General features: G+C 48.5%; 1 protein-coding gene across 1 annotated transcript in view; it reads right to left on the minus strand.

The window, feature by feature from the left end:
• Window positions 1–13,918, minus strand: part of LOC144272335 (unconventional myosin-X-like) — a 229,841-nt gene that overhangs the window by 198,376 nt on the left and 17,547 nt on the right. Inside the window, exons 4-5 of the mRNA XM_077830334.1 lie at window positions 2,229–2,416; window positions 1,879–2,013 (exon numbers count right to left, since the gene is read on the minus strand). Coding sequence (XP_077686460.1) covers window positions 1,879–2,013; window positions 2,229–2,416 — 323 coding nt within the window. The remainder of the gene's footprint in view (window positions 1–1,878; window positions 2,014–2,228; window positions 2,417–13,918) is intronic.

Raw genomic sequence — 13,918 nt, forward strand, 5'->3', positions numbered from 1 at the left:
ACAGGAGAGCCTTTAATATTATGAGCAAGTCTGAGCTGAAATTTAACAATAGCATTGCTGGCTTTCTGTATACATTAGCCCAGTTCCTCAGCCCCGCTAAGGTCATTCAGTGCCACTGGAGTAGCATAAAAAAGAAGTGACCTTAAAGCTATTTTCTGGGTGCTGCTGAGAATTCCCCAGCCCTGTAGGCCTCAGGCAGAGGGGGTATGACAGCCATTTGGAGGCTAGAGAGGGTAAAACCAGAATGCCTCACACAACACTGATGCTCAACCAGCAAAAGGGTCCCTAGAGGGCATTCTAGCTGGCATAGGTTAGAGAAGCCCGGTAACTGATTTAATTTGAGCTGGAGACTGGATCAGCTCCCAGCCAAGCCCCAGGATCACAGGAAGCACAAAAGTGACTTAAAACCACCTTTTCCTCTGTCCCCATCAATAGCAAAGATATGGGGAGACAGTTCATCTAAGGAGAATGGAGAGCTCCCAACCTGATCTCGTGCAGCAGCATGGAACCCAGAGTGGGGAATCTAATGATTATATATTAGTTTTATTATTCATATTGCAATTTCTCCCAAAGGCCTAGGTTGGATGCACATTAAGTCAGGCACTGCACAAGTAACAAGAAACCTCCCTGCCCCAAACAGCTTACAATCTTTTTAAAGACAAACACAACAAGTATCTGTAACAAACTGAGTTCACAGAGGAAGCAAGAAGAGGGTAGCAGCAAAAGGGACATTACGTTACACAGACACACTGCAGGCACAGTTAAAAGATTTAAAAGACAAACAGACTTAGGGTCTGAGTGATGTCAGTTATCCCTGCTAGCTACCTGCCCAGCCATTACCATTTGGAAAATTACCATAGGCCCCGTGACAGAGGTGGGTCTGAGGACAGGGTACTGGTTTTACAGATTAGCTCATGCATAAGGGCAGGCATGGAAGAAAACAGTACTGAAGTGCCACAGGCCCGCAGAACTACGAAGGGCTATTTGGAAAGTAGCCACTCTACTGGCCCTTTACAAGGGGCCTGGACTTCCAGGGTGTGTGTTTCTTACATTGTCCCTGCTTAATACCATCACTGTTTAGATGTGCCAATACCAGCTGCCAAGTTCCGTTCTGGTCTTTTCTATTCAGGTTCTTATACAGCACTCATCACTGTGGTACCTGAATGTTCATGCTTCAGAGTTTGGTGCTCACAGTTCAGGGTTTCAGCTGGCCACCTTCAGGGACAGAAAAAGATTCCTCCCCCCACCCCATCCCCATCCCCAATGTATTCTGGCAGGTTTTTTAATCTCTTTCTTCTGAACCATCAGGAGTGGCCACGGCTGGAGATGGGACACTGGATGGGGAGGGCCAGGGCTCTCAGGGGCTTAGCTGGCTGGTTCTTGCTCACATGAACAGGGTTTAACTGATTGCCATGTGTGGGGTTGGAAAAGAATTTTCCCCCAGGTCAGATAGGCAATGATCGGGGGCTGGGGGGGTGGATTTGCTTCACTTTGCGGCATGTCACTTGCTAGGATTATCTGGGTATAGCTCATTTAATCATTCCCCTGCCATTGCAGGGGCCTGGACTACTGGTGCACCTCAGTCCCTCCTATTCTCTGTGGGTCTCATTTCCACTGCTGGGTTTAGAGTGCGGGTGCTCGGGGTGGCAAGTGCCACACAGAAGGTCAGACTAGATGATCTAATGGTCCATTTTGGCCTCAAACTTTATGATTCTATCATTCTATGCCCTCCAGAAGTTAGTTTTTCAGTGAGGTAAAAAAGGGCTGTTGTGTGATAAAGGTCACACAGCTGCCCCAGCCATACAGGGCCCCTCTTACCCCTGCAAACACTGTCCCTGACTGCTCACTGGTTGTCTCTCCCATGCAGATAAACTGTACCTGCTCTCCAGAATGGCTTCCTCCACATGAGTGCTCTTCTCAGATGCAGGGCTCCCTAGAGAGTTCTGGCTCATAGCTGACAGGAATTTGAGCAACAACTTGGTGCTCTCAGTCTTTCCAGCTCCACTCTCTCCGCTGTTAAGGAACAGACACGATACACTCACAAACCCAGAACAGAGCAAGTGACTGTCCCATCCAGGGAGAATGGAGAATAAGTGGTCTGTAGGACCAAATGTGGGTCATCTCCACTACTGCAGGTGTACAAGAGACAGAGGGTAGGAACACACGGGCCAGAAAGGACGGTGGGAGTGTAATACAACCGGGGGTTAGCTATAGGGTTAGTCTCTAACCTGATCAGAACACACTGGCTGTCGTGACGCTTCCACAAGCAGCAGTAACACTCATTAGCAGTGGCAAAGATATGGGGCGGCAGCTCACCCAGGTGATGCCGTCTGTACAGGTCCATGGCGGCCGCACTGTACAGACCAGAGATGGGTTTGTACGGATTTACTGATGCCAAGATGGAACCAATGTTCGTCTGAGGGAGAAAACAAAATACAGTGAGAAAATCAAGTACCAGAAAAGCCACCGACAAGCCAGGACTCTGAAATGATTAATGGTGGGAGTGGGTGAGCCTGAGAGAAGTCGCAGAGCCAAGACCAACAACCTCCCAATACAGGGAGCAGGAGAGGAAACAGACCCTGAGGGGAAGGGTGCTGCAAAGTCGGGGGGGGGAAGGAGGAGCTACAATTTTACTGCTCTGCAACAAAATATTTTTGTTTGGCTTGTTGTAAAGCTTTTATTTGAAGTATTTCAAAACATGGGGCCAGATCCACCCCTGAACCCAGCTGCTTTGACTGCACTTACTGCTGGCAAACTGAATCAAGACCAAAAGGTGATTTAGAACAACCTTTGCCACTCCCCCACACAGATCCTGTGCTAAGTGGAGATTACCTGGACCTGTCTAGCCCACAGAACAATAATGCCAGAGTGACACACCCTGTCTCCAATCCATGCAGATCCATAATAAAGCCCTATCCCTGCGTAACTCCCTGCCCTCTGTGCATTCCTCCTGCTCTTCCAGTACTGTAGTTTCTCATCTTGGGCTGCAAGCCCCCAATTCCAAACAGCCGCATCTTCAGCTCAGGTGTAACCAATGAATTTCTCACAGTGCTGCTGGTGGTACTATATTTTGCCACCAGAGGACAGCATTCCACTTCACTGCCAAACAACAAACTGCAGACAGCAGGAGTTCCGTAAACCCAAGAGCAATCTGTGGTTTCTCCCTGCTGGATGTAATGTGTGGACGCAGTACGATGGCAGAACAGATGACACTTTGAAAGAGAGGACCCAGACTGGCAGAAGCATAAGAGCTGAGGAGATGCTACAGGCACCAAACTACCCAAAAGTCATGTCCAAGAGCAGCACCTATAGTGTCATCAGTGGGGAAATAATCATTGGGCCACATCACGAGGGGTACTAATGGGCGACCTTAGCTCTCAGTCAGCAGAGTGGCCAAGCACTGCCTAGGTCTACCGCTCGGAGGTGGTCCATCCTGGTTAGGGGCAAGGTGCATTGGGGGAGGGAGGAGAGCTGAAAGAAGATCTGGGATGACAGAGAAGCAAGCAGGTTCCTGAGAAATATCAAGACAGGACATTTTCATGACAGGCTGATGTGGAAGTGCGACACCACCTTGGGGAGAAAGGCCGGGTGTGGCCAGAGTTGCACCTTATCCTTGTGGAAAACCGTGTAAGGTGGGTCAGAGGTGAGGGCCTTTAGCTCAGACACCGTCTTCGCAGAAGTAATGGCGACCAGGAACGCTACCTTCCAAGACAGGTACAGGAAGGAGCAAGTTGCCAATGGTTCGAATGTGCACGAGAGGGAACGGGGGAAAAGCGTAGAGCAGGCGACCTCTCCAGGGTAGCAGGAATGTGTCAGTGAGGGAGCCTGTGCTGTGACCCTGGAAGGAGCAGAACATTGGGCACTTCCTGTTGCTCCACGTGGCAAACAGGTCGACCTGGGGAAACCCCCACCTTTGGAAAATGAGGTGTATGACATCCGGATGGATGAACCACTCGTGTGTGCGTAAGGACCTGCTGAGGTGGTCCGTCAGCGTGTTCTGAACTGGTAGAATGGATGCTTCCAGATGAACGGAGTGGGCTATGCAGAACTCCCACAGCCAGAGGGCCTCCTGGCATAGGGGAGCGGAACGGGCTCCGCCCTGATTGTTGATCTAAAACATGGCGGTGGTGTCCATCGGAACTGCTACGCACTGGCCTGGCAGTCAGGTCTGGCAAGCGAGGCGCAACGCCCTCAGCTCCTTGATGTTGATTTGTAGGGAGAACTCGTCCTGCGACCACAGGCCCTGTGTCTGGAGGTCTACCAGATGCGCCCCCCATCCCAGAGCCGACGCGTCTGCAACCAGGGACAAGGAAGGCTCACGGTTGTGTAAGGGGACTCCTCCGCACACCGCTTGGGGGTCGAGCCACCAGTGGAGGGACATGAGGACCTGCCCCAGCACCGTGATCACTGAATTCAAGCTGTCGCACCCCGGGCAGTAGGGCAAGGCGAGCCAGGCCTGCAACGGTCTGAGCCACAGCCTGGTGGGCTGGCTCACATAAGTGCAAGCAGCCATGTGGCTGAGGAGACTCGGGCACCCCCTTGCTGTTGTGGTTGGGAATTGCTGGAGGCTTTGAATTATGCCCGTGATGGCTTGAAATCGGGTCTCTGGCAGAAGAGCTCGCGCCTGAACCGAGTCTAACACTGCCCCCAATGAATTCTATTCTCTGGGTCGGTTCCAAGGTCGACTTCCCCAAGTTCAGGAGGAGACCCAGCCACTCGAACGTGCACCTGACAGATTTGGGACTGCACCTGTGCCTTGGTGTGGCCCCTGAGCAGCCAGTCGAGGTAGGGGTATACTTGCACCTGCTGGCAACAGAGGAAAGCAGCCACAACAGACCTGCACTTGGTGAACACCCGGGGGGCTGTTGAGAGGCCGAATGGTAGGGCAGTGAATTGGTAATGCTTGTGGTTGACTGCTCATGTGACTTCCCTTTCCTTCCCCATCAGAAAGTCATTTTTCTGCAGGGAAGCAAAGAAAGCTGTGAGGGGCATAAATAAGGCTGTGATTTGTTCACAGAAGTCATGGAATCTGTGACTTCCAAAGACCTTTGTGACTTCAACCAGCCGCCGGCTGGGAGCTGGAGGGTCCTCTGGTGCCTGCGGAGACAGAGAGCTGCAGGGGTGGCAGGGAGGATCCACTGCTCCCAGAAGCCACGGGCGGCAGGAGGGACACAGCAGCAGGGGGAATCCCCACTGCCCACAGCCACCCCAGGCGGCAGGAGGGACCGGCACACCGCTCCCTGCCAGCATGGGCTGCAGGAGGGACCTGAGCTGCTCCCTGCCGCCATGGACGGCAGGGTGGATCCGGTGGCAGGGGGAATCCCCGCTGCTCACAGCCACCCCGAGCGGCAGGGGGCATCTCCGCTGCTCACGGTTGCCCTGGGAGGCAGGGGGGACGCAGTGGCAGGGGGAATCCCCACTGCTCCCATGCACCGCAGGTGGTGGGGGATCCACAGAGCTCCCAGGCACCACGGGTAACAAGTGCAGGCAGCAGTGCGGACTCCGGCAGCTCCCAGCCACAGCGGGGATGACCCTGGAGCTCCCAGCCCTCCCCCGCGACCCCCCAGCTGCCCAGGCTACCCATTTTGTCATGGGCGTTTTTAGTAAAAGTCAAGGACAGATCACGGGTTTCCATGAATTTTTCATTACTGCCCAAGACCTGTCCGTGACTTTTACTAAAAATAACCATGACAAAAACTTAGCCTTAGACATAAATTCTGCACATGCACAGCAGTGCTGAATTCCCACAGGAGTAATAAGTGCAAAATAATGCACACTGGAACAAATAATCCCAACCATACATACAAAATACATACATACAAAACCTAGCAAGAGATGTTACGAGTAACAAGAAGGGTTTCTTCAGGTATGTTAGCAACAAGAAGAAAGTCAAGGAAAGCGTGGGCCCCTTACTGAATGAGGGAGGCAACCTAATGACAGAGGATGTGGAAAAAGCTAATGTACTCAATGCTTTTTTTGCCTCTGTCTTCACGAACAAGGTCAGCTCCCAGACTGCTGCACTGGGCAGCACAGCATGGGTAGGAGGTGACCAGCCGTCTGTGGAGAAAGAAGTGGTTCGGGACTACTTAGAAAAGCTGGACGAGCACAAGTCCATGGGGCTGGATGCGTTGCATCCAACAGTGCTGAAGGAGTTGGCGTATGTGATTGCAGAGCCATTGGCCATTATCTTTGAAAACTCATGGCGATTGGGGGAAGTCCCGGATGACTGGAAAAAGGCTAATGTAGTGCCCATCTTTAGAAAAGGGAAGGAGGAAGATCCTGGGAACTACAGGCCAGACAGCCTCACCTCAGTCCCTGGAAAAATCATGGAGCAGGTCCTCAAGGAATCAATTCTGAAGCACTTAAACGAGAGGAAAATGATCAGGAACAGTCAGCATGGATTCACCAAGGGCAAGTCATGCCTGACTAATCTAATTGCCTTCTATGATGAGATAACTGGCTCTGTGGATGAGGGGAAAGCAGTGGACGGGTTATTCCTTGACTTTAGCAAAGCTTTCGACAAGGTCTTCTACAGTATTTTTGCCAGCAAGTTAAAGAAGTATGGGCTGGATGAATGGACTATAAGGTGGATAGAAAGCTGGCTAGATCGTCAGGCTTAACGGGTGGTGATCAATGGCTCCATGTCTAGTTGGCAGCTGGTATCAAGTGGAGTGCCACAAGGGTCGGTCCTGGAGCCGGTTTTGTTCAATATCTTCATTAATGATCTGGAGGATGGCACGGATTGTAACCTTAGCAAGTTTGCAGATGACACTAAACTGGGCGGAGAGGTAGACACGCTGAAGGGTAGGGATAGGATACAGAGCGACCTAGACAAATGAGAGGATTGATCCAAAGGAAATCTGATGAGGTTCAACAAGGACAAGTGCAGAGTCCTGCACTTAGGATGGAAGAATCCCATGCACCGCTATAGACTAGGGACCGAATGGCTAAGCAGCAGTTCGGCAGAAAAGGACCTAGGGGTGACAGTGGATGAGAAGCTGGATATGAGTCAACAGTGTGACCTTGTTGCCAAGAACGCCAATGGCATTTTGGGATGTAAATGTAGGGGCATTGCCAGCAGATCGAGGGACGTGATCGTTCCCCTCTATTCGACAATGGTGAGGCCTCATCTGGAGTACTGTGTCCAGTTTTGGGCCCCACACTACAAGAAGGATGTGGAAAAATTGGAAAGAGTCCAGCGGAGAGCAACAAAAATGATTAGGGGACTGGAGCACATGACTTATGAGGAAAGGCTGAGGGAACTGGGATTGTTTAGTTTGCAGAAGAGAAGAATGAGGGGGGATTTGATAGCTGCTTTCAACTACCTGAAAGGGGGTTCCAAAGAGGATGGATCTAGACTGTTCTCAGTGGTACCAGATGACAGAACAAGGAGTAATGGTCTCAGGTTGCAGAGGGGGAGGTGTAGGTTGGATATTAAGAAAAACTTTTTCACTAAGGAGGGTGGTGAAGCACTGGAATGCGTTACCTAGGGAGGTGATGGAATCTCCTTCCTTTGAAGATTTTAAGGTCAGGCTTGACAAATCCCTGGCTGGGATGATTTAGTTGGGGATTGGTCCTGCTTTGAGCAGGGGGTTGGACTAGATGACCTCCTGAGGTCCCTTCCAACCCTGATATTCTATGAAAATGATAGGGTCAAAATTAGCAGTTACCATTCGAGAAAGCAATCTTGGAGTCGTCACAGATAGTTTTCTGAAAACATCCGCTCAACGTGCAGCAGCAGTTAAAAAAGCTAACAGAACGTTAGGAACCATAAGGAAATAGAAAGATAATAAAACTGAAAAAAACCTAATGCCATCATATACATCTATGGTAGGCCCACACCTTGAAAACCATGTACTGTTCTGGTCACCCCATCTGAAAAAAGATATATTAGAACTGAAAAAGGTTCAGAGAAGGACAACAAAAATTATTCGGGATATGGAACAGCTTCCGTAAGAGGGAAGATTAAAAATCTGGAACTGTTTATCTTAGAAGAGACACAACTAAGGGGGGATATGATAGAGATCTATAAAATCATGAATGGTGTGGACAACATGAATAAGGAAGTGTGATTTACTCCTTCACACAACACAAGAACTAGGAGTCACCTGATAAAATTAATAGGCAGCAGGTTTAAAACAAACAAAAGGAAGTACTTTTTCAATAACACACAGTCAACCACTATGGGAACTTGTTGCCGTGGGATGTTGTGAAGGCCAAAAGTATAACTGGGCTCAAAAAAGAATTAGGTCAATTCCCAGAGGATAGGTCCATCAATGGCTATTAGCCAAGATGGTCAGGGACACAACCCCATGCTCCAACTGCCAGAAGCTAGGACGGGACTACAGGAGATGGATCACTCAAAGGTGCCTTGTTCTGTTCATTCCCTCTGAAGCATCTGACACCAGCCACTGTCAGAAGACAGGACACTGAGCTAGATGGACCCCTCATCTGACCCAGTATGGCCATTCCTATGTTCCTCCGGTTTTCTGGTACCTCTCCCATATGTTCATGACTTTCATGAATACTCAAGGACACAATGTGACGCGCTGTACCTTGGGGAAACACCCTACACCCCCATGTTCATTCTTATAATATGATTGTTTGGTATCCAATGCAAAGTGTGTCATGTCGAGTGTCTTCGGAAGCCTCATGATGCACTGAGCATTGTTGTTATAGTAATGTTATAATAATGTTAAAGGTTATAATTTCATGTATATAGTTATGAGGCTGAAAATGTATCCTCATGGTTTAAAACAAGCCCAGGCAAAAATTCTCCAAGAGCAGAGGGGCAGTTCACACCTCATCAGGGCATGTATGGGCAAACGCAGCCTCACAGGAATAAAGGACATTGGCCTAGGCCGCAACAAAGGATCTGTTGGACTCTTGAGTGAGTCACCCCCCTTCCTTTGGTCAGTTTGGGACTATGATGAGGTAATGCTCGCTTGACTCTGAACGGGGGTGGCAAAGCAAGAGGGAAGAAAGAACATGATAAAAGGGAGAGACGCTTGCCATGCTCTCTCTCTCTCTTCCACCTCCATCTACAGACACCACCACCAAGCGACTGAAGTGCTGATCAAAGGGAAGAGCCTAGCTGAAGGGCAACCAGCCAGCCTGTGACGAGAAGCATCTAAGTTTGTAAGGACACTGAAAGTGTTAAGATCAGCTTAGAATGTGTTTTGCTTTTATTTCACTTGACCAAATCTGTCTTGTTGTGCTTTGACTTATCATCACTTAAAATCTATTGTTGTAGTTAATAAATTGGTTTATCCTACCTGAAGCAGTGCATTTTGGTTTGAAGCATGTCAGAGACTCCCCTTGGGATAACAAGCCTGGTGCATATAAATTTCTTTGTTAAATTAATGAACTCATATAAGCTTGCAGTGTCCAGCGGGCATAACTGGACACTGCAAGACAGGTTCCTAGGGTTGTGGCTGGGACCAGAGATATCAGCTAGTGTTATTCGGTTGCAAGTAGCTGGGAGCAGCTTACATGTCAGAGGTCGTGCGTGAACAGCCCAGGAGTGAGGGTTCTCACAGCAGAGCAGGGTCAGGCTGGCTTCCAGAGTCGAGGATTGGAGTGACCTAGCAGATCACTGTCCAGATAACACGAGAGGGGAATGTCACAAGCAGTAATTTAGTTAACTAATTCCCCGGAGTGCATGTTGTTGGGTATAGCTATTCAGGCCTGTCTGTAAAGGCCTCTACTTTAAGAATTTAGGTCTATGTTTATCATTTAGCTAGTAATAGAGGTATAAAAGAAAGAATCAAAATCACTGTCTGCCTGTGTAAGGGCATTCTCCCACTGTGACAGTCTGAGGCCCTGTTCTTAAGCTCAGGCCTTTGGTTTAGCAGTGAGAGCAGCCATAAGCTGGAAAATGTAAGGTCATGTCTTCACACATTTCAAATCAGTCATATTGAGATAAGGCAATCTGGGGCTGTTGGAAAGGTGATCCAATCTATCACCTCCAGAGAAAGGGAAGAGCCTAGAAGATGTAAAAGGAAATTTAGTTTGATAGTTTTCTGTTTGGTAAGAACTCATTTATCAATTGACATAGTTGGCAAACCCTTATGTCTTTATAGATGTAGTTGTAAAATCCTCACTTCTGTATTGTTTTGCTATTATAGTTCCCACTTTGCTATTGTTTATTTGCATGGTCTCTGTCTGGTTCTGTGATTGTTTCTGTCTGCTGTGTAATTAATTTTGCTAGGTGTAAACTAATTAAGGTGGTGGAATATAATTGGTTAGCTATTCATGTTACAATATGTTAGACTTGGTTACGTAAATTTCAGTGAAATGACTGGTTAAGGTATAGCTGAGAATATTACTATATAAATTAGGGGCAAACAGGAAGTAAGCTTGGATTCGAAAATAAGGAAAAAGGAACTTGGATTCAAGCTTGCTGGAAGTTCACCCCAATAAACATAGAATTGTTTTCACCTTTGGACTTCGGATATTGTTGCTCTCTGTTCACGCAAGAAGAACCAGGGAAGTGGGAGGGTGAAGGAATAAGCCCTCTAACACATCTGTTCGACTGTCTGGTTTATGGGGTTTATTTGTGTTTTAATTAGCCAGGTATTCCTTGACCTCCTCTCAATTGGTAGTTATTTTAACAAGATCTTTCTTCCTAATTTTTCCAGACTTCTTCTGGTTGAAAAGGTATTTAATATCTCAACTATTTCTGAAACATCATTAATTGCATCCCTTGCCTCTTTCAATCCCCCTCTCATATACTAGGCATAACCCTAGGAACCAGAACAGAGAAATGATACTGAAGAATGAGATACGGCAGAGGATGAACAAGAGGAAGAGTCAGACAGTCAGAGCTATGAGGAGAGCGTTAGGGAACAAGGTTGCTATTTTTATGATTTAAGTGATGTCAGTGTGCCTGACACTACTCAAAGTACTATGAGAGAGAGAGAGAGAATTTGCAGTCTCCTTCAAATCCCAATATAGACAGGCGACTTTCTAGAAACCAGGTAACTTAATTGACCATTTACTGGAATACAAGATGAATACAGTGTTGTTGCCTTAGTAATAGTTGCTAGGCAACACATTTGGAGATTCACATTTTACTGTCACACTCTGAAGAGCTTTGGGCACAGGTAAAGCACAGTGAGCCCCTTTCAATCTCTTTTCCTTAAACCCTAAAGGGGTCTTCTCAAAAGCATGGTCACCCCATCCTGCACCCCTTGTCCTGTATGTGGGTCACTCCTGGAAACTCCTTGGTTGGAGGTGCACCAGAGAACTCTGTCCCACAGGGTTTAAAAGGAAATTCAGAAACCGTATCTATGTGACAGGGGCTTTGTGTAGTCCTCTTGGAGAGGGGCCAGAGCCAGCCAACAACAGACATTACTGAAGAGTAAGGGGGCAGAGTCTGGCAATAGTTGCTCTTTCTTGGTTCTTTTCAATGATGGATCATATTTGCCCAAGTTACTTGAGATACTTGGGCCACAACCTATATTCACCATTCAGAAAGGATGGGTTACTCACCTGGTCGTAATTTGAACTATTCAAGATTTATTTTCCCTATGGTTAGTGCACTTCAGGTTACATATCTGCTCCATGCACCTAGGACTAGAGATTTTTCCCTAGCCGTGCCTGTGGGCCCACGCAAACACCCCCACTTTTCTTGGGCTCCACATCAAAGAAATAAATGGGGCTGCCAGATAGCCACCATCTTAGTTCTTTTTCCACCCCTAACTCCCAGTAGAGGAAAACCAGACAGTGAGGAAGGAAGGCACGTAGTGGCACATAGGGACAACACATCAAAAACCTCAAACTACTACAAGCTGAGCAACCCAGCCATCTCTGAGTGACTGTCCCTATGTGTAGTTCACTTCAGGTGATTCACCAGCAGCGTCTTTATAAGGAGGTGGGGGCTGGAGTCCTATGACACAACAGATTGCAGAACCGCCCTGCCCAGTGAACGTGTGACTGGAACTCCAAATTGCTGCTCTATAGAAGTCAGCAACAGGGAAATAGGGATTTCTCAAAGGGAAATGATCAGTGCTGCCTGAAGTCTAGTCAAATGAGTTTTCATGCTGCCCTCAAAGGAGATGTTAATCTCATAGCAGAGTTGGATGCACCCTGAGATCCATTTCACAGAATCCTAGAACTGTAAGGGACCTTAGAGGTCATCTACTCCAGTCCCCTGCACTCAAGGCAGGACTAAGGATTATCTAGACAGCCTTTGGGAGGAAATGGCCTCTCCCATTGCATATGTTCCATGAATGAGGCAAAGAGTCTAGGGGCCTTTCAAAAGGATTTCATTTTTACCAAGTAACCTGCAAGAGCCCTCTGCATGTCCAGTGAGTGCCACCTCTCCACTGCTAGAATGAGGTTTAGGGTAAAACATTGGAAGAGGGATCCTTTGGTTGATGTGCAAGTCTGACACCACCTTAGGGATAAATTTAGAATGTAACCTCATAGATATCCTATCCCTGTGGGAAACTGTATGGGGGAGGGTCAGCCACAAGCATCCTTAGCTCCCCAATTCTTCTGACCGACATAAGAGTGACCAAAAATGCTACCTTCACAGAAAGATGTAGTAGAGAGTGGGATGCCTGGGGCTCAAATGGAAACTTAGTGAGAACTGATAAAACAAGGTTCAAGTCCTGGAGTGGTACCAGTTTTGCCAACACAGAGAAGACTTAAATCATGCCCTTTAGGAACTGGGCCATGAGTGGGTGTGAAAACACAGAGTAGTTGTCTACGGGGGGATGAAACACACTGTCAGCCATCAGTGCCAACTCCGTGGGTGGAGCACCAACGGGGAAAAATTGGTGGGTGCTCTTCACCCACCATCAGCTCCCCGCCCTGCCCCCTCCCACACCAGCTCACCTCCCCTGAGTGCACCACGGCCCCGCTTCTCCCCCTAGCTCCCAGAGCTTGCCACCACAAAACAGCTGTTTCACAGCAGCAAGCAATGGGAGGGAGGGGAAACAAGGAGGAACGCAGCACACTCGGGGAAGAGGTGGGGCCAGGGCGGGGATTTGGGGAAGGAGTCCAGTAGGAGCAGAGAGGGGGCGGAGACTTTGGGGAAGGGGTTGGAATGGGGGCAGGGCAGGGGTGGATTCAGGGTGGGGTGGCATTGAGCACCCACCGGCACCGGGAAAAGTTAGCACCTATGTTCTTGGTAGCTTTCTTTCTACTGCTGATCAGGATGCCCTTGACATTAATCGAACAGGCCCTATCTAACTTGACATCCATCCAAGTACCATGCCCGCAGGTGAAGAGAGCAGAGCAGCAAAAAGAGGGAGTTTGCCAGGGATCTGTCCGAGAGGAGGTATGCTAAGTGCTGCATTGGGGGGCTGTGTTGGTGAGTATCAGAGTGTCTGTTGCGGGGACAGTTGGACAGTTTGACCATGTGCTTGATTGTTTTAAAAGTGTGAATTGGGAGTGCTTTGTTCCAGGTGAGCCTTGAGTGGGCCTGACTGTTATAAAAAGCCAGTCAGCTGAGAACCAGCTGAGCAGCAAACAGCAGAGAGACTAACAGAGGGAGTTTGTCTGGGGAGAGCCCACTGAGGCTTACATCTTGCCAGTTTCTCTGAGTAGTTACTACAACTCCTGAGGAAGCTCGAAGAAGGAAGGTAATATGGATGGTGAGCGTTCAGCTGTTGTGACCTGCACTGGATGTGCCACGTTTGTCTTTCTTCCACAGGACAGAAATGACTTTGTCTGTACAAAGTGCAAGCTGGTCTCCATATTGGAAGAGAAGGTTCATGGTCTGGAGCAACAGGTATCGACCCTGCATTGCATAAGAGAAACTGAAGATTTCCTGGACAGACGTCAGGATACGCTTCTACAGACACAACATTCTGACGATTCAGAGCAGGCTGTGCAGTGGGGATAGGAGGACAGTGAAGAAATTTGGCAGCATGTGACCTCCAGAAGAAGAAAGGGGAGAGTGTCCATG

This window comes from Eretmochelys imbricata, chromosome 11 (genome assembly GCF_965152235.1).
Source record: "Eretmochelys imbricata isolate rEreImb1 chromosome 11, rEreImb1.hap1, whole genome shotgun sequence".
NCBI classification, from domain to species: domain Eukaryota; kingdom Metazoa; phylum Chordata; order Testudines; family Cheloniidae; genus Eretmochelys; species Eretmochelys imbricata.